Source organism: Apis cerana, linkage group LG9 (genome assembly GCF_029169275.1).
Source record: "Apis cerana isolate GH-2021 linkage group LG9, AcerK_1.0, whole genome shotgun sequence".
Taxonomy (NCBI): domain Eukaryota; kingdom Metazoa; phylum Arthropoda; class Insecta; order Hymenoptera; family Apidae; genus Apis; species Apis cerana.
Window position 1 is genome coordinate 11,009,475 of NC_083860.1, and position 19,386 is coordinate 11,028,860.

Below are 19,386 nucleotides of genomic sequence, written 5' to 3' on the forward strand. Positions count from 1 at the left end.
TATAAGAAGTTCGAATCGAGGCGAGTGGTGACTGAGAGCGCAAAGGGTTAACCACGGCCTAAAGCGAGTCGAACAGTCGGAGAGAATTGAATTTTCCGTTACCGTGTCCCTTGGACGGGTTTTTCCCATGGACGGAATTTCGGTGGTGAAGAGGGAAGGAAAAGGGCAGGGCAGGAGTGGCGCGTGGAGCGGACACGTAGCCGTCCAATTTCCTGCCAACGAAAGTAAACACCTGTTCGAGGCAGGGGCCAGGAAGGCGCTCGGTTGGTCGCCCAGTCCCCCCTTCCTGACAATGGAGCGAGCCGACTTCCCGAGTGACGCTCTACCGCGTCTCTTTGCTCGCCCGTGTTTCGCAGCGGCCGGTCAAAAGTTGGTTGGGAAGCACCTGCTTTCTTCCTTCCTTCCCTCCGCCGATTAAATATTCCAATCGATCGCCGCGCACAGATTCGAAGGATCGTGGATGGGAGAAAATGTAACGCGTCTATTTCGAAAGGTGGTGGAAATTACTCGAAAATTCTTCCTTCTCCCGACCCTTGTGATATGCAATTGGTGAATTGAACAAATTTAACAGTGCCCGCCAAAGAGAAGAGCCCGTGTTCGAAATGTACCTTTCTTAAGAAAAATAAAAAGTCGCTCCAACGATGCCGATTTGAGAGAGTAGTACACTGCCGCCGAGGGAGGACGCTGCTCTGGAGGATGATAATGGGGAGCGATCGTCCAAGAGAATTGTGGTAAGTGAAGCAAATTTGAGGCCTCGAATGGAATCTTGGAATCGAAGGAAATATAAAGGAGAATGTAAGTAAGACGGTTTTCATTATATTCGGTTAGCATTTAACCTCGATATTATTATTAAATCCCCCTTGGAGGAAAAAAAATCGACTTCCCAGCACTTTCGATCGCGAAAGTGGTGGCAGAGGACAAGGCAAGAAGGAGTGATTCATCATCGTATTCTTGAGCGGAATCGGGATCGTTGGGAGAGGGAGGAGGATTTTACGGTGGCAGCACGCGTTGAATTTACGGTCGGTGAATTTGACAAGTATCGTGGCCCACATAACGTATCCGGCTTATGGATTCGTTATCCACCGTGAATGCCACCTGTCCTCTCCTTCGACCCTTCCTCCGGAATATCTCTTCTCTTTGCCTTTTTCCCACTCGACAAGAGGGCCGTTTTCCGATTTCCGTTCGAACGAATGGAGAAAGTAAATCTCTTTTCTTGATCCTTCCGCGAATACGATCTCTTGTTACTTTATTATTCGTAGAATCAGTTTAATGAAAGTATCGAGCATTAAGATTAGTTTAGGAAAATTTAATCTACTTTTACTGCTCCACCTTTGCATTACCCTCCTTTGCTTTCGAAGGAAGCAAACTATCGCTCTCGCCACCCCCACCTAATTGCCCCCATGTCGTTCCACATATCTAGGTTTCACGTAATAAAGCAAAGTTTCTTCGCATGCTTTCTAACCACGCGTTATGCTCGCTACAGATATTTCCTATAGCCTCTCTTTTCTCTCCTTTTTCTTCTTTTCTTCAATATCTTCGAATCTTTCGATTCGACGAAATGTTTGCGCTCGTTTCTCGTTGAGAAGGGTTCGCAGTCACGCTACTCGAGAGAACTTCGATTATCGATACCTCGAACGGTTATTTAGAAAAGAAGAGCTTGCTTGTTGCTTTTCTACGAATATATTGTATTTTAATAACAGTCTTGTATATATATATATTTAGTTGAAAATTAATTTATAATTTTATTCATTATTCATGAAATTAAATTTGTGGTTAAAAGTATTAGTATAAAAAGTAATACATAAAATTTAGCAGCTGTTTCATCGTCAAAGTGAGCATAAAATTTTTGCAGATGCGTCGGCCGCCGCCCGAACCGACGAAGGATGTCCTTGAAGGATCGCCATGAGGAATATTCTGAAGATCCTGCCCATTCTCTGTTACACGCTGCATTTACACGCGGGACAATGTGGGTCTTCCCTCCGCTATTCTCACGCCATCTCCACGCCTTCTGATCCACAATCCGCCCTCCCTTCCCCTCCCCTTTCATTCCGCTTTGATCGCGATCCTTAATCGAGCGCCGTCTTTCGTTTCATCGCACGGTTGATCGCGTGCGAACGGAGGAGTTGCGGCTCTGAAGATGGGACAGATCGAATTTGTCCATCCTGCAAGAATTGGGGACGCGCCTCATCTCTCTCTCCGAGCAAATCGTGAACTTATTGCACAGGAACGTAGAAATGTCGAATCGAAGAAATCGTAGTTAATCTCAGTTCCCCTTCCGTGATTCTCACTCATATATTTATCAGAGGATAAGGATAAAGAATTTATAGTTCCAAAGATTGGAACTTTACGCTTCCGATCCCTCCGAAACAAATTGTAAATTTATTGCATCGTAAAACCGTCGAATCGAAGAGCATCTAAAGAAATCACGTGTCCAGAGAATAAAGATCGAATTTATATTCCAAAGATTCACAAACACTCTGGTCCAAAGCAAATTATAAACTTATTTGCGTAGAAACATCGAATCGAAGAAATCGCAATCATATTGCACGGTAATCTTGGCAATCCGTTTCCCTTCGATGATTCTCATGACATATTTGTCAGAAGATCGAATTTATATTCCAAAAACACTCTGATCCAAGGCAAATTATAAATTTATTGCATAAATATAGAAATGAATAGAAATTTATATTTCAAAAATTGGAAACTTTGCGCCTCTCAAGCAAATCGTAAACTTATTGCATAAATATAGAAACGTCGAATCGAAGAGCGTCGCATTTAAAGAAATCGCAATCATGTTGCGCAACGATCTTAACAGTCCGTTTCCCTTCGACGATTCTCGCGACATATCCACCAGAGGATAAAGGATCGAATGACTTAGAAAGTGGTTCCATTGCGAAAATCGAGATATGGTTTTAACGTCTCTCCTCTCTCCCCGTCGCTCTCGTTACATTCGTAGAAATTGGCGGCCATTTTTTTTGCACGCACGACAATTGGGCCGTGATAAAAGAGAAGCGGCAATATATTTCCACTGCCCCGTTTCGCCATTCTTTTCGCGAACTCTTTGATCCTATCTCTTTCCATCCTGAATAAAGTAAAGTCAAACTCGATTAAGGGTTCGTTTTTCTCTCTCACTCCTCAAGCTTCGTGATAAGACGTTGTAACGCGTCGTTAGTATCAAGAAACTCGTAGGGACGGTTGCGGAATCATAGGTCTTTCATTTACGTGTCTCGTTATCTGTATAGACGGGAAACTTAAACATTCAGACGACGCTTAAACGCGCGTTTACTTTTTCACTTGGTAATAATCGTGCGAACTCGCATTATCCTCTTTTTCTACGACGGATAGTACTGTTAAAAAACGAATAAATTCGTTCCGCTTTATTAGCTCGAGCATCGAAGCGTAATATTCGAAACGATCCCGGTGCCGATAAAATAAAGCTTCAAATTTCGGAATTATCGTTTTTATTAAGCTATCCTCGTCGAGCACGCAATAATCGAGCTCGTGCGCGATTAAGTATCATTTATTATCCATGATAAATTTCATCCATCGACTCGAAGGAGTGTAATAAATGTTAAAGAGGTATAAATTTTCTCCATCGAATTGGAAACAACAATATATATATATATATATATAAATTTCTTCTGGAAAAGTCTTCGACTGTGGAGGGAAAAAAGATTACGAAAGGCAAGCGCGGAACGTTGCATCGTCGATACGCCGTGAGCTGGCGGAACTTCGCTCCAAGGGAGCGCACACGTCTAACCCCTCGTGCACGCGCGCCTGTTAAATGACTTCTGTGCACACGCGTTTTTTTCTACACACGTACGCTACGCGCATGCGCCAAGTAATACGTGTGTCGGTATCGGATTTTCGTATGTATTCGCGAATATATGTAAATAACAACTCGTACCACTCGTTTGTAACGTGGATTTCTAATATGGATATATAATATTACGGTGCTTTGATCGGGAACAAAAACATCGTGGCATAGTTGGTTTAATATTTGAAATTTGTATCCACGTTGAAATAAAAGGGAAATTACGATGTTTCGATGTTATGAATCGAAGATTAGTTGTAAAATTAGATTTTTTGTTTTTTCTTTTTCGTAGATTCTAGATGAATTCTAATTTCTGTTTCTCGTTTTTTTACAGACTATTAGTTATCGATTAATTATTAATTTATTTCAATAGATGTAAAAACGGCACAAATAACACCGTTAAGTCGAAGAAATAACGGACAAGAGGAGCTTCGATGCACGACGAATTAACACGAGGCAATGATCGCTTAACACTGCTCGTCTCGATCTTATTACGAACGATTATCATGTTTTTCCCTTCTAAAGAAGTCGTTGCATGTATTGTTCTACTTTTTCTTTTTGATACGATTTGAATAAGTCGGAGACTTCCATCCAAGGAAGTCTTTTGTCCAATTAAGAAAAGAATCGAAAGTAATTAAAATAAGAGAATTTTTATGGTAACCTCAAATTTGTTTTTACTCTACGTGTAATTGTCTTTAAACGGATAAGTCGTTGAAAGTTTCAATAAGTACAATTCTTCTTTTGATGCGACGGAAAAGGAGAAAAATAAGTCGATAGATTTCCACTTAAAGAAATCGTCCAATTAAGAAAAGACTCGAAAGTAATTAGCATAAGAGAAATTTTCATAAAATACCCTGAAATTTTTTTTCTTCCACGCGTAACTGTATCTATACGAATAAGAATAAAGATACGAAGGAAAATTTGAACAAATTAATAATAAGAGAGAGAGATCAGTGGTGAATAGCTTCACAAAAAACTCCGGAAACCCAAAAACCGCACGATACCTGAATATGGATCGAAGAAACACGATTCGTTCCACGCTCGAAACGGCCAAAGAAATATCGTCCTTCCACACGGGTATAACCTGTTTTTTCAACTTTCTTACCTATCATTTCGTTCGAAACTCCTCCTCTTCCTTTTCCTCTTTCAACAATTTTTCCCCGACGATTTATATATCCGTCGATACGCGTATCCTTCTTCACGTATTCCCCAATCTGTCCGATTCTAATTTCAATGATATTTATTCATCTTTCAGTGATCCGTGACGCGAGATGCTTCTTGGAGAACGGCGCAACCGCCGCACACCTCTTCGTGGGCGAAGATTTGCCGGTCGGTGACACTGTGGGCGTGCTCGGGGTGTTGGGCGACCCCGGGCCCCAAGGCGACATCGAGCTCAGGCTCCAGGAACTCGACAGCCCCGTCACTTTCTCCGCCTACTCGAAGAATTTAACCCTTATCAGACCCCTGGACAAGGAGGGCGTGGACGGACCCGCGAGCGTTTACGTGAACGTGATCTGCGAGAGGAAGCACACTTTAGACCCTGTACTTGCTCTTTTTACGCGTGCTATTACGAGTGTCGAGAAACGGAAACATCGTTCATTTCCATTTGTTTCAGGGCTTCGTGATACCGGTCAACATTCGCGTGACTGACGCCAATGATAACGCGCCTCAATTTGTGAATGCGCCTTACGTCTTAAACATCTCCGAGGTGAGGAATTCAACTTTTTTGGTTTTCACAAACTTTTTACTTTTTTTTTCTTCTTCTTCCTTTTATATATTATATTATATCTTTTTTTCTTTGTAATTATTAATGATTTTTATTTATAATTGAAATAAATCACAGTGGTAAGTTCAAGTTCTTTAAAGTGTAAGAGCCGTGTATTGCATATATTATTATATATAATAATATATAAGATCTTTCTTTCTTTGTAGTTATTAATGATTTTTATTTATAATTGAAGTAAATCACGGTGGTAAGTTCTTTAAAGTGTAAGAGCCGTGTATTGCATATATTATTATATATAATAATATATAAGATCTTTCTTTCTTTGTAGTTATTAATGATTTTTATTTATAATTGAAATAAATCACGGTGATAAGTACAAGTTCTTCAAAGTGTAAGAGCCGTGTATTGCATATATTATTATATATAATAATATATAAGATTTCTTTCTTTGTAGTTAATGATAATTGAAATAAATCATGGTGATAAGTACGAGGGTTCTTCAAGAACCGTGTATTACATATATTATTATATATTTTAATATATAATAATTTAATATATGTATCTTTCTTTTTTATATTTATTGATGATTATTGTTGATAATTGAAATAGGTTACGGTAGTGAGTACGAGGGTTCTTCAAGGTGTAAGAACCATGTATTTTATATATATATATATATATTTTTTTTCTTTACTTATTGATGAATATTGATAATTGAAATAGGTCACGGTGGTGGATATGAGGGTTCTTCAAGGTGTAAGAACCATGTATTATATACATATATATTTTTTCTTTACTTATTGATGAATATTGTTAATAATTGAAATAGGTCACGGTGGTGGATATGAGGGTTCTTCAAGGTGTAAGAACCATGTATTATATACATATATATATATATATTTTTTCTTTACTTATTGATGAATATTGTTAATAATTGAAATAGGTCACGGTGGTGGGTACGAGGGTTCTTCAAGGTGTAAGAGCCGTGGATGCGGATCAACCGGGACCATTTTCTACCGTACAGTATGCAGTTTTGCCTGGACCACACTCGGTACCATTTTTCGTTCTTTTGATCCTTTGGGTGAAAAAGATCTTTCATTTTTTTTCCTTTTTTTTTAGGATTACTTCGTGTTCGTAAACGCCTTGGAAGGCACTCTGGTCCTAAGGAAACCACTGGATTACGAAACACTCGCCAATTTCTCTGTCGATATACGCGCACAAGTGAGCCAAATTAATCGTTTGAATCGTCTCTTAAGGATGTCTTTATTAATTTTATTAAATGTAACGAATGTCGTTTCGTTCGTGTAGGATCAAGGTAACCCGCCAAAATCATCCGCTACGACACTTTACGTCAACGTCATCGACGCGGATGACCAAAATCCTGCCTTTCAAAGTGACCAATACAAAATTCTCGTTCCTCGAAACATTAAAACGGTACGCAATTTTTATTATTATTATTATTATTATTAATCCTTCGAACAGCGACAATATTTATTTACGATCGATTTTTTTAGAATATCGAATCGATTCCTAAACTCTTACGAAGCGTAGAATAATACATCGTCGAATAGATTTTCTTATCTCAAATTAGATCGCATCTTCGTGGCAGTAGAAATATTATTTTCAAAGTTTTGTAAGATGATTTTTCGTTATCGAATTTAATGAAATTGCTATTCTACTCGTAAAGAAATTGACGATGGAGAGAAGGAAATCAGCGATGAAGATAGAGACGAAGTAAAAATAAGAATAATAGAGAGTAATTTGCGTTAATAGTTAAGAAGATCACATAAGATTTGATTATATAGAGTTTAACATTCGACAAATTTTCTCTCTTTAAATGAAAATAAATATAAGCTGAAATTATTTAAATTCGTAATCGAAAAATCGTAATCGAATAATTGTTCGATCGAGCGGAAAAAAAAAGGCAAGGGTTTAAAAATTGATCAAAATGACAATTGTGAGGCTATAAATTTCACTTTTTTCCTTTTTTCCCAGAGAAAGACACTGAAGGTAGATCCTATGGCGATAAAAGCGATGGATCAGGACGTAGGAATTAACGCCCCCGTCAAGTACACGATTCAAGGAGGTATTCTTCCATTTCTCACCCTGAATCCGGAAACAGCCGAGGTTGCCATAACGCGGCCGTTATACGAACACGAACTCTTGTCCCCAGCAACGATCGTCGTCAAGGCAAACATCCTCGCAATACAAATTGTTTAATAAATTAAACATTGAATATACGTATTTATATCCTTCTCTAAATTTCTTATCCCTGTTTTGTTTCCAGGCTACGCAATTGGACAATCCGGATAAATACGCTCTTTCCACCATAGTTGTCTCTCGGGAGACCGACTGGAACGTGGAACCAACCGCTGGTGAAGATAATTAGATTTATTATAAATTGTAACGAATTATGTAATTATTATAAGCACAATTATTATCACATTATTATAAATTAGGTGGAAGATTACCTGTCAAATTTATACGAAGGGATCATCAAACCAGCATCCCGGAAAACACTCCTCCGGGAAGTGTTCTGTTAACGACAGGGGTGAATAAGCTAGATTCCGTAAGTCGGATTCTTTTTTTTTTTTTTTAAATCAGAATCGACTAACAATTCCCCTCTCTCTACGAATTTTCTCCTGTTTTCGACTACTTTCAGAATTTAAGATTTTGGCTGGTGGGGGCAATCGAAGATCTCGAGAGATTCTCCATCACCAATTCCGGCGAGTTGATTTTGAAGGGTACTCTGGATTACGAGAGGAGGGTGCAGCACAGTTTTCTGGTTCGGGTCAGCGACGGGCATCACGTGCGTACAATTTCCTTTCTTTCTTTTTTCCAAAATTCTTGAAAATCGGTCGTTCAAAATTACATTTTAGAGAGTAAAAATTTAACGAAAAACGATAATAATTAATTTTCGCTTGGAACTGGAAATAATGCAAGGATATTTGAACACGTTGTGATAACAGAACGACACTTCGCGCGTGAACGTTTCTGTCGAGGATGTGAACGAATGGGAACCCCGGTTTCGTCATCCTAGATACGAATTTCACGCCGCGACATCGAGAGAAGGATCCATTGTCGGTGAGCCAATTTTCCCTCCTACTTTTATATTTCTTTTTCTTTTTTTTTACGAATTAATATCTTTAATATTTCTATAGGAAAGTTAGAAGCCGCCGATGGTGACAGGGACGACAAAATTAGTTTATCTCTTAGAGGTCCAGATGCAAGGTATGACAACAATATTTATATATATATACAAATTATTATGATATATTTCTTCCTATAGTGACTTTAATACGATGAGATAAATAATAAAATAAAATCAATTCAGATCTTTCGAGATACGTGACAATGGAGAATTAATTCTCAGATCGGTAGCAACGGTTAACGGTTCCTTGGCCAGATTAGTGGCAGTGGCTTCCGATTCTGGCCGCCCCCCCAGGTTATTGAACAAACAGTCAATGAATAAAACTAATTTTATTCGCACTGCAATTCAAACTTATAACTCCTTCCAATTTTCTCTTCTTCTCTCTTAAGATCCAGCATGATCCCGGTGATCGTGCACGTGCCGAATAGCGGATCCTTGCCGATAGCCGCGAGGGCGGCACCCGCCTGGTTGGGAAGCAGCGTCCTCCTTGTCGCCGTTTTCGGCGCTGTTTTGGGTCTCCTTGGTGTTATAATACTTGTTTTGATATTGTATATATACAAAAAGTAAGTAACGTTTCTTTTATCTTGCATTTCTCTCCTCCCAAATTTTTCTACAATTTTTACATTTCACACCACGTGTAAAAGCAAAAGGCCAAAGACGAGCGGTTCCGTGAGCTCGGTCGGGACCGGTTATCGAGAAAAATCGCCAGTCCCCTCTGCCCTGAGCCCGACACCGCAAGTGCTCGGGGCGAATATGCTCCAGGACGCTCTGGAAGTTGGACCTCGAAGAGGAACTCGTGCCGAGGATATGCGCAATATCGAGGAGAACGGCGAGGAGGAGGCCGGGGACGATTCAGAGGAGATGGATCGAGAGATCGTCGATGATAGCATCAACGGCGAGTCTCAGCCGGCGAATAACGACAGTGGCGATGTTGAAAATCCTGTTTTCGGAGCGAGGAATTATAGTGCCACGATTAAAAGTAAATAAATAATTATAAAGAAATAATTATTCGTTCAATCAATGATTGAAATCATCTTATCTTTCGTCCGTTCGTTTTTTTATGTTAATTAGGCGTGACGTCAGCCAGACAAATACCTGTTTACGCGAGACATAAGATAGCCCCGGCCCCACCAAACCCTCCAGGTTTATCTGCAACCTCCAACATACCTAACGTCGGTGGTCTGGTACAAAACATGAATGACTTAAGCGCGAAAACAAACTTAAACGCTAGCTCTTGCCAATCTTCCAATTATTCCGGAGATGTTCCAGATTCGTTGGTGCCCGCGTGGCCTGCTTGCTCTGTTTCACAGAGAGTTAAAAAATTATCCTGGGACGACGATGACAGGGTGACGTATGCTTTTCTATTCTAATTCGATAAATAATAGTATACGATTTATCGTATGATTTATTATTATTATTTTCTTTTTTTTTTTAGACAGTGGATAGCGTGGAAGTAACGGCGGAAACAATGTCCAGAAACAGTCAGATCGGGAACGAACGACTTAACCTTACCGTGTATTTTTAATCATGAAACGAGAAAGACTGAAAGAGAAAAGAAAATGATTTCAATTACCGTTTATTATCCATCGAACGAAAAATATTCATCGATAGGTTATTTCAATAAATAAATTCCTTTAATAAACAGACACTGTTAAAAATGTTCTAATATCGTTGCCAGATGATAACGAATTTTAAATCAATGTACATATAAAATGTATATTAGTTGCAAATAATGCATCGAATGATAATGCAAATACGTTCTTTATCCATAGTTGTTTTATTATTAAAAAAATACAAAAAAATTAAGAAATAATGACGTTTTTTTAATTTACATTTTTAACTCGACGATCACTTATCAAAAAGAAGTTAAAATTTCGTTTCATCCGAAGAATCGTGTCAGTAGAACGATACTTTTACGAACTTTTCGTGTTATTCTTATTTTCCGAGTTGTATAATTTACATGGTTCTAAAATTTCTAAAATTTTCGAGAAGATAAATTAATTTTGATTTGATTAAAATTTTAACGAATAAGGAGGGAAAGAAATTTTGACAAGAGGATAAATCGCGCAAAACCGTGAAACGTAACGACCAAATTTAATAAAGAAAGTGATTCATTTTTCCGAAGAGGAGAGAGAGAAAGTGTCTCTCACGAACCTCGACTCTCGATAGTCTTACTTCGCTCGTGAACGAAAGTGGATCGAGTAACTGAGCAATATTCAAGAAGAAACAAATGTGGTATGATAACAATTAAGAGATCGTCTTTATTTTATATATATTACGTACGTAATACATATTAATCTTTTATCGTGCATCTTTCCTGATATATCTTTTTTTTCTTTTCTTAAATTGATTTCTAAATAATAATTAATGATAATTCATAATGAATTGTCTGAAAAAATATAATCATTTACATTTATATACTTTTTATAATAAATGAAAGAAATATCAAACTAACGTGTTATATTTCAAAAATATTAAAAGGAATATAATTATTAGCAATTGAATATTAATTAGAATATTTAAGAGAATATCGAAAAAATAATTTGAATGACCTATCGATCGTTTCAATTATTTAAACTTTCTTAAAAAAAGTTTTTAAAGATAACTCTGTTTCACAATCGAATTACTTATTTTTAGGTATACCATGAAACATAAACTATCTTTTTGCTTATTTTCCATGTTACTTTTTCAATTATGTATTATGGAAATTCCAGGTATACGAAAAGAATTAAATTCTTTTAAAAAGAATTCTTTATATAAAAATATATATCTTTTAATAAGATTATTTGTATATATTTTTAGATAATTTATATTCGATATCCACTATAAATTCACTTAATGTTTCAATGATTGAGCCACTAGGAATATGGGGTGAAATTCTAGAAAATTGGACTATTTCCGATTCAAAAATAACCAGAATGTCGAAAGTGATGAAATTGGGAGATAAAAGCTTAACCGTTACGAGCAAAATATCGATGCCAAATAAACGAGAAGTCTCTGAAACAGATCTCTATTTACTTGGTAAAATTATAATAAAGAAATGGTAATAGAACAATTATTTTCCTATTTTGAATTATACAAATTATCTTCTATGATATAAAGGTGCGATAGAGAAACTTGTCTACAGAGTAGATTTTTTAGAAAATCGTTTAAAAAGAGCAGAAGAACTTCTGTATTATGTAATTTCTGGAAATATCAACAAAAAAGGTAAGTTTTAAATTTTTCCTATTTCTCATCTTGCGAATTAATTTATAGTCATTAATTGATTCTCATCTTTACAAAAATTCTTCGTTATCATGCTTAGAACCCTGTCCCAGTAATTATTCCAAAATCGGTCAGAATTGCTATCACTTTAGCAATCGTGAATTCGACTGGAAATCGTCAGCAAGCCTTTGTCGAGGAATGGGCGGCCAATTATTAGAATTTGATACTAATAATGAAAAACACGACGTAATAATTAATTTACAGACAAATTCTAAATTAAAAGGTAAAACCTTTTGGACAGGAGGATTAAATCCAGGTCTTCTTTGGATCTGGGCTAGTAGTGCAAAACCAGTTTATCAAAATACTAAATACACTGTTCCTGGTGATGGCAGGTAAAATTATTTTTTAATATCAAAAACTTATAAATTTAAAAAATACATTTAATGATTAATAATTATTAATGAAAATTTAATTTTAAAATATTGTAAGTTCATTTTAGATAAATATTTATTTTTTTTTTTTACTTAATGCATTTTTAGATGTTTAAAATTATCCTACAATTCCACATCTAAATTGTACTCTTATCAAAGTGATGATTGTGGCGCAAGACACAAATATGCTTGTAAATTGACAAAAGATGATGATTCAGCAAAAAAAATTGAAAAAACTGCAAAAATGTTGAACGAATAACATTAAATAAGTAATACTTAATAACATGTAATTCATTATATTTGTTGCATATATATTTATTTGATTTCAAAAATTCATATTTAATAATGTTAAAAAATATAATACATGTATATAAAAATAAAGTAAACACAATATATAACTTAATATAATATCAAATATATACATATATATCATCAAATACTGCATGTTAAGTTCAACTAATATTAAAATTAATTTAAGCAATGATATAATTATTATATCATTATTACTATTATTTCGATATAATTATCGATTATTTAATAATATAAATTATTATTAAATAATAAAACTTATAATAAAATTTAATAATTAAGTACAATGAACTAGGAATGATTATAAATAATCATTATTAAGTAATAAGTATAAGAAAAAAATCATAATAAAATAAATCTAATAAATATTTTAAAAAATTTAAATAATAATTTTTTAACGAACCATTTACAGGAACATTTACTAAAACAGGATATATATGTATATTAATTTTACAATATTAATTCATACAATTTGCTGCATGGCAGCAAATCATTGCTTTTGCAATTTGATGACTCATAATAAGGCTTCGTTTTCCCTCGTTTATCATTTCAACAACATCGTGACTATTAGTGATAAGTCCTCCATTCTCACAGATTAATTTTTTAGTTTTTTCAATATTAGGCATCGAAACACCACGACAACAATCATCAATAACAGCTAAAGCATAGCCTAATTGAAGTCCGTCTAAACATGTAAATTTTACACAAACATCGTAAGCGAGGCCACATACAAAGATGCGTGTCGCACCTAATTCATTCAAAATTTTTTGCAATTCCATTGTTTCTTTATAATTGTTATCGGAAAATACAGAGTAAGCATCCACATTTGAATTTTGACCTTTACGTACCTAAAAAACGAAGCTAATTATAATCAACGCATTTTTTTTTATCAAATTTAAATTTAAATTTTTCGCTCTGAAAATGATTTAAAATACCTGCACAGAATTAGGTGTAATCAAAAGATCTTTGTGTAATTGAGATCCCCATGTATTCATTACGCAATGCTTAGGCCAGAGTATCTGTTCCGAATGAGGATCCGCAAAAACCACTGTATCAAATAGCTTGGCATTGTCTTTTGTAACCTTATACATAATTAAAAATATTTTATTTTAAAAGAATGACATTTTTTTTCTTAAAAATCTTCTTAATTTTCTTAAAAATATTTAAATAATTTTTATTTTATGAAGAGAACGAAAAGAATATATATAAATTATTTTTAATCTTAAAACAAAAATTTTTACACATTTAAAATTAATATCGAAATGATCAAACAATAATATTAATTTTCTTATTTAATATTAATTAAATTAAATATTCTTATTAAATATTCTTGTCATAATACAACAAATGGTGATTCATTCATTTATATAATTTTTTATGTAGTTTGTTCAAGAAAAATATTCAATTTTACTACAATAAAATTACTACAATTTTACTACATTAAAATTTAACTTTTTTATATACCTTTGAATCTGGATGTAATTCTCGTAAATGTAAATTTTCATAAAAACTGATATGATTTTCCGGATGCCAATCTAACGAATAAATAATTTTATCAAAAAGTCCATTTTTTAATAAATAATTAATTGGTTCCACCACATCGATTCCATCCTGCTTGGCTTCACAAGCACGAAGAGCTAAAGACCCATCAATAAAATCATTTTGAATGTCTATAATCAAAAGTGCATCTACAGGTTCAAGTATCACTCGTAACCAATCACAGAATCTGTTCAATAAATCAAATAAATTACATGATTATATTTAATTCATTAAAATTGCAATATTGATACAAAAAATTCTGATTGAAAATTTGAATTGAAATTTTATTCTAGATACTTAGAATTATCTTATATATTTTATCATGATAATTATTATTTTTTATGTAATGTAAAAACTATATTATATAAAATATCAAGATAAATTCAAGATTATATCAAAATAAATTTAAAGTAAATTTAAATCTTAAGTCCTAATGATATTATTTTCATTATTTCAATTTTAGCATCAATCCCAAATTCTAAATCATAAAAAAATATGCCCATCTCTTTAAACCAGAAATTTAAGATTAAATTACTAATCAAGAATTAATAAATAAAAAAGTTCATTCAATTTGTCCAATTTACTATACTTTTCCGTTTTCAGCTTATATAATTTCAGTTGTTTGGTAATAAATAGATACAATTCATCATGAAGATATGTATTCAGAAATAATCTTAAATCAACATAAATTGATATTTTGATGATTTGAAATTAATAAAAATAATAAAAAATAAAAACACTATACTTGCAGATTTGAAACATTGCCTTATTTCATTAATTGAATTTTGATAATATATTGTATGATATTATATAATTAATTTTCTGGATCCAATTTTCTGTAGTACTTAGAATTTGGAATTGAAATTAAAGTTACATATTATAGATCAACTTTACTTACAACACTAGTACTGTATTTATATATATGTGCTCACATTTTTAACAGCAAGCCCATTACGTAATTCTCCAGAACTATGTGCAATTAAAATATTGTTTATTTGATTTGTTACGTATAAAAAAGATAAATTATAATTACGTTTTCCACTCTTGTTGCTGCAATATACCATCTTTGTTTAGATCAAATGAACAAAATATCTCTCGAATCCTCCATTCATCTTGTTTGATTTCATTTGGATAAAAAAGCGTAACACAAATTGAATGAAAATTTGCATAATTCAAATTACCATCTTTTTCTGATAAATTAAATTCAGCCAGAAATTTTTCAATAGACCATTTTTTTTTTTCAACAACCGTTGATAGGTTACATTTTACTTCCATATTGACAATATTGATAAAAAGCTCACTTTAAAATAATATATTACTTGTCTATAATTACTTTTACATTTATTTGTAATTGTTGTTTTTTTTTCCTAAAAATATATTATTTATCTACTTACAATCAATATATAATTCTTAATTTATTTCCTTTTTATTGTTAAAAAATAATTTATTATAAGATATTAGAGGTTAATTGTTTCGACATATAAAGCATGAATGATCTGTAAGTACTATACGTTAGTTAAATTGGCATCTGATACAGGTACAGGTAATAAACCACTTGTATGTGTATAACCTCATCAAATGTAACACATACTGATATATGCTATTGGTAGTAGTTAATAGATGTGATTCAGCCAATTATAAGAATCATAACTTGATTATGTGTTTGCACAGGTTGGTTTCGTTAGACTCTATATTTTTTTCAGGTGCTATTTATTTCGATTACGTATTACGAAATAACAATAATTCTACGAAAAATATTATATATATTCTTTACAACTCTGATTTTATTTTTTTGAACTTTTTATTTATTTAGTTCTTCAATTTTCATTTACATTTTAAAGTTTAATATATAATGTACAATTTTTTATAATAATAATTTTTCATCTTAAATTTCTAAAAAACTTCATCAAGAAAAAATATAAGGACAATCAAGTATTGATAAAATTAAACTATTATAAAATTTTTCTATTTTAAAATTTTGTATTTATTTATAATTTGAAAGTTGAAAACACTAATATTATATATATTATAACATTTACAAAGATGTATTTTTTATAAATTTTTTTGTATAATTTAATATGAAAAAATTTAATTATTCTTACATATAAAAATCAAGATTTTTTTATTTTTGTAAAAAATGTATTTTCATTCAATTTAAAAAATATATATATTTCTTGATTATATGTTTAATATATAACTTTCTTATATGTATTAATTTCCTATATATTAAAAAAATGTTTATGTATTTATACATATATATATTATTTAAAAAATTATACGTATTATATAAATAAAAAAGTTCAGAAATTATTAGTAGTTGTTAATTATAGAATTGTTTAAATAAATATCATCCACAATTAAATTTTTTTCTTTGAATATTTATTACTTTTGCATAAAAATTGTATTTTCATAAATATGCAATAATAAATTTAATTTTTAAATATTTTATAATTATAATCCAAATTATAAAATCAAACAAATTAATCTGTAATTTTAATTAAAAATAAATAACTTAATGAATAATTATCTTCTTAATATTATAATAAACTTAAATAATTTTTTACAACATTTATAAAAAATCGATGTTTATTTATATAAAAATGGAATTAAATATTATTTTAAAAAACCAAATATATGCAAAAGAAATTATAAAATTTAAAATTATTAAATATTATTAAATATTACTACAGATATTATTATTAAATTAATTTCATTAGTATTTTATTTATACGCTATTTTCACAGAAAATAAAGAAAATATTATGTAAAATATACTAATTTTCTTTTTACTTACTCATGTGTTTATAAATCACAAATATCTTTATTCTCTGTGAAAATAAATATTTTCTTGTAATTATTAAATACAACAATGAAATTGATGATTTTTTTTTTTTTTAAACATAAATACAAAATCAGTTATACTGAAGTTAAATTACAACATAAAGCTTGTCTTCTTGCAATAATTTCAGATGCTAATTTTTGAATAAAAGGATGCCTTATTTTGCCGCTTGTAGTAGTAAAAAATTCTTCTAATTTTCCAGGAATATTATCCCTCTTTTCATATTCATATGCTTGCATAATTAAATCTAATCTGTCTAAATCTTTAACATATTTTGCTTCCGGGGATTCTTGTTTTTCATATTCCTATAAATAAAAAATGAAAATAATTTAATTATAATCTTCTGTTTATGTATATATAAATATAATATATATGTATGTATATATAAATATATGTATATATTCGTTTTGTATGTTTGTGTATATATATAATTATATATATATTAATTTTTTATACACGAAATATTTCCAATATCATAGGTCCTCTATCTCCAAGAAGTTTGCAAATATCTTCCATAGCTTCATCTTCTAACTTATGTTTAATTTCAGATGGAATACCACAAGAAGGTGTTATATCTCCCACGATACATTCAGCTAAATCATGTATTAAAGCCATTTGCATGATTCTGTAATAAATTTAATAATAAAATCTATAAATAAGATCTTTAAAAAAATAACTCTATATCTAGATAAAATAATAATTAATAGATATTAATAAGAACTCTATTAATATATATATTTTATCCATATAATATAAATGATATTTCATACTTGACTTTATCTAAATTTTCATTATCTACTAAGAAAGAAAACATAGCCATCCTATACATATGACCTGCAATTGTTTCTGGATCAGGAACATTTTTAAGAACCCATCCTGTTCTTTTCATATGCTAAAATAATTAATAAATATATAAAATATATAATATATATTTAATATATAATATAATATATATTTAATATATAAAGAATATTTTTTAATTAATTAAAAAAAATAAAAAGAAATGATAATTAATCTAAAAAATAATAATATATAAGATATAATAAATAAGATATAAAGATATAATAATATCTAAATTTTATATTTAATTAAATAAAAATCAATAGAAAATATTTAATATTCTTTCATTATAGAACATTTAAACAACAATTTTTAATTTTAACAATTTTTTAAAAATTGTTGTGTGATAAATATATTACATTCAATAATATAGAGTTATTATTTATTGTAAAATTATATTGAGAATACTAAAATTAAATATTTAAGACATACAAAATAATCATAAAAAAATCATCAAATGATGGATTTATTTTAAAAGATTGCAATAACTTACTTTCAATCGACCAACCAATTCCATAAATTCTTGTAATTTCTCGATATCCATGATTCTTGTAATTTCTTGATATGTATTATTAGAGAATTAAATATTTATTTTATAATTAAATATTTTTCACTTAGATGTTTAAACCATTAAGTGACAATCAAAATGGAAATTTTAACTATTTGTTAAAATTTAATTCTACAAATAATAACAAAATGGTATAATTGATATACACCAATTATTTGTACACGCTATTTTATACTCGAAATACTCTGTATTAAATGAATAGAAACTTACACGATACTTCACTATATATTCACTAACAATCCAAAGTCAAATTCATTGTTTCCAAGGTTACATAATTATTTCTACCATTCTAAACGAAATATTAAAGTTCAGAGAAAGAAAGAAAAGAAAAAGAGAGAAAGGGAGAGAAAGAAAAATTGAAGAATTATATTATAAATTTTTTTTTTATAATTAATTAAAATTTATTGAAAATAAATTTTATGCAAAGAACTTCCGGAAACTGAAAAATATTTGAAGTATATATATATATATGTATATATATATATATATATATATATATATATATATATAAAGTAATAAAATTTAATTTACCTTGACAGTTTTTAATTTTAATTTTTATTTTAACTTTCATTAAAACTATTTAAAAATGAATAAATACATAAATATATATATATATAATTATTTATACATTTATAATTATTACGCTATATGAGTGCCTATATTAATTGAAATAATATATATACTATTGAAATAATTAATATATAACATAATTTATTCAATTGTTTTTAACTTTATCTAATATATATATATATATATATATATATATATATATATATACACTATATTATAGTTTTTTATAATTTTATAATATAATTTAAATATTATGCTTTTATATTTAATTATTTAATTATTATTTTTTAAAATTGAAACTAATTCTTTTTGAAAAAACAAATAACATTTTTGATAATAAAAATTAAATAAATTGGTCTTTATATTCTATTTAATTTTATTCATAATTTAACATTTTAT

The 19,386-nt window shown here is 30.7% G+C and overlaps 4 protein-coding genes across 15 annotated transcripts; 2 read left to right on the forward strand and 2 right to left on the reverse strand.

The window, feature by feature from the left end:
• Positions 1 to 152: 152 nt before the first annotated feature.
• On the forward strand, positions 153 to 10,501 carry LOC108000530 (protocadherin Fat 4). 10 transcript variants are annotated; one of them, XM_062079629.1, is made up of 19 exons: positions 155 to 493; positions 572 to 731; positions 1,853 to 1,966; positions 5,070 to 5,356; positions 5,430 to 5,522; positions 6,481 to 6,588; positions 6,657 to 6,758; positions 6,846 to 6,971; positions 7,533 to 7,751; positions 7,825 to 7,912; positions 7,997 to 8,106; positions 8,200 to 8,346; positions 8,507 to 8,621; positions 8,699 to 8,768; positions 8,872 to 8,982; positions 9,078 to 9,251; positions 9,333 to 9,667; positions 9,760 to 10,034; positions 10,124 to 10,501. In XM_062079629.1, exons 3-19 carry the CDS (start codon positions 1,903 to 1,905, stop codon positions 10,211 to 10,213), a joined length of 2,514 nt encoding a protein of 837 aa, XP_061935613.1. In that variant the 5' UTR covers positions 155 to 493; positions 572 to 731; positions 1,853 to 1,902; the 3' UTR covers positions 10,214 to 10,501. The 10 variants fall into 10 exon arrangements, with proteins under 10 accessions (XP_061935619.1, XP_061935613.1, XP_061935612.1 ...); XM_062079632.1 differs by having other exon boundaries at positions 162 to 493; positions 7,533 to 7,727; XM_062079628.1 differs by having other exon boundaries at positions 155 to 731.
• Positions 10,502 to 10,638: 137 nt separating this feature from the next.
• On the forward strand, positions 10,639 to 12,760 carry LOC108000538 (oxidized low-density lipoprotein receptor 1). Of its 2 annotated transcripts, none has more exons than XM_017060922.3 (6): positions 10,639 to 10,967; positions 11,326 to 11,402; positions 11,491 to 11,709; positions 11,791 to 11,895; positions 11,993 to 12,284; positions 12,432 to 12,760. In XM_017060922.3, the coding sequence occupies exons 2-6, from the start codon at positions 11,333 to 11,335 to the stop codon at positions 12,580 to 12,582; spliced, it is 837 nt and encodes a 278-aa protein (XP_016916411.1). In that variant the 5' UTR covers positions 10,639 to 10,967; positions 11,326 to 11,332; the 3' UTR covers positions 12,583 to 12,760. The 2 variants fall into 2 exon arrangements, with proteins under 2 accessions (XP_016916411.1, XP_016916410.1); XM_017060921.3 differs by having other exon boundaries at positions 10,639 to 10,923.
• Positions 12,623 to 16,517, reverse strand: LOC108000534 (nicotinamidase). Of its 2 annotated transcripts, XM_017060915.3 has the most exons (5): positions 15,566 to 16,517; positions 15,205 to 15,471; positions 14,097 to 14,358; positions 13,568 to 13,714; positions 12,623 to 13,480 (listed from the first exon to the last, which is right to left on the reverse strand). In XM_017060915.3, exons 2-5 carry the CDS (start codon positions 15,444 to 15,446, stop codon positions 13,091 to 13,093), a joined length of 1,041 nt encoding a protein of 346 aa, XP_016916404.1. In that variant the 5' UTR covers positions 15,447 to 15,471; positions 15,566 to 16,517; the 3' UTR covers positions 12,623 to 13,090. The 2 variants fall into 2 exon arrangements, with proteins under 2 accessions (XP_016916404.1, XP_061935620.1); XM_062079636.1 differs by having other exon boundaries at positions 15,205 to 16,517.
• Positions 16,518 to 16,528: 11 nt separating this feature from the next.
• Positions 16,529 to 18,879, reverse strand: LOC133666703 (5'-deoxynucleotidase HDDC2). Its single transcript, XM_062079637.1, has 5 exons — positions 18,628 to 18,879; positions 18,343 to 18,528; positions 17,780 to 17,901; positions 17,466 to 17,634; positions 16,529 to 17,314 (listed from the first exon to the last, which is right to left on the reverse strand). The coding sequence occupies exons 2-5, from the start codon at positions 18,391 to 18,393 to the stop codon at positions 17,087 to 17,089; spliced, it is 570 nt and encodes a 189-aa protein (XP_061935621.1). The 5' UTR covers positions 18,394 to 18,528; positions 18,628 to 18,879; the 3' UTR covers positions 16,529 to 17,086.
• Between the last annotated feature and the right edge of the window lie 507 nt (positions 18,880 to 19,386).

What these genes read in the sequence shown, in the direction of transcription:
- LOC108000538 (XM_017060921.3), top strand. An exon ending in ATGTATTATGGAAATTCCAG is followed by an intron (nt 11,403 to 11,490) that starts GTATACGAAAAG and finishes ATATATTTTTAG; the next exon opens with ATAATTTATATTCGATATCC. An exon ending in AACAGATCTCTATTTACTTG is followed by an intron (nt 11,710 to 11,790) that starts GTAAAATTATAA and finishes TATGATATAAAG; the next exon opens with GTGCGATAGAGAAACTTGTC.
- LOC108000534 (XM_017060915.3), bottom strand. Translation starts at nt 15,446, where the DNA reads ATGGAAGTAAAATGTAACCTATCAACGGTTGTTGAAAAAAAAAAATGG. An exon ending in CAGCAACAAGAGTGGAAAAC is followed by an intron (nt 14,359 to 15,204) that starts GTAATTATAATT and finishes TTTATTGAACAG; the next exon opens with ATTCTGTGATTGGTTACGAG. An exon ending in AATTACATCCAGATTCAAAG is followed by an intron (nt 13,715 to 14,096) that starts GTATATAAAAAA and finishes ATTATGTATAAG; the next exon opens with GTTACAAAAGACAATGCCAA.
- LOC133666703 (XM_062079637.1), bottom strand. Translation starts at nt 18,393, where the DNA reads ATGGATATCGAGAAATTACAAGAATTTATGGAATTGGTTGGTCGATTG. An exon ending in AATTGGTTGGTCGATTGAAA is followed by an intron (nt 17,902 to 18,342) that starts GTAAGTTATTGC and finishes TAATTATTTTAG; the next exon opens with CATATGAAAAGAACAGGATG. An exon ending in TGATATTGGAAATATTTCGT is followed by an intron (nt 17,315 to 17,465) that starts GTATAAAAAATT and finishes TTTTATTTATAG; the next exon opens with GAATATGAAAAACAAGAATC.
- LOC108000530 (XM_062079626.1), top strand. Translation starts at nt 4,825, where the DNA reads ATGGATCGAAGAAACACGATTCGTTCCACGCTCGAAACGGCCAAAGAA. An exon ending in GGGTGAATAAGCTAGATTCC is followed by an intron (nt 8,107 to 8,199) that starts GTAAGTCGGATT and finishes GACTACTTTCAG; the next exon opens with AATTTAAGATTTTGGCTGGT. An exon ending in TTATAGTGCCACGATTAAAA is followed by an intron (nt 9,668 to 9,759) that starts GTAAATAAATAA and finishes TATGTTAATTAG; the next exon opens with GCGTGACGTCAGCCAGACAA.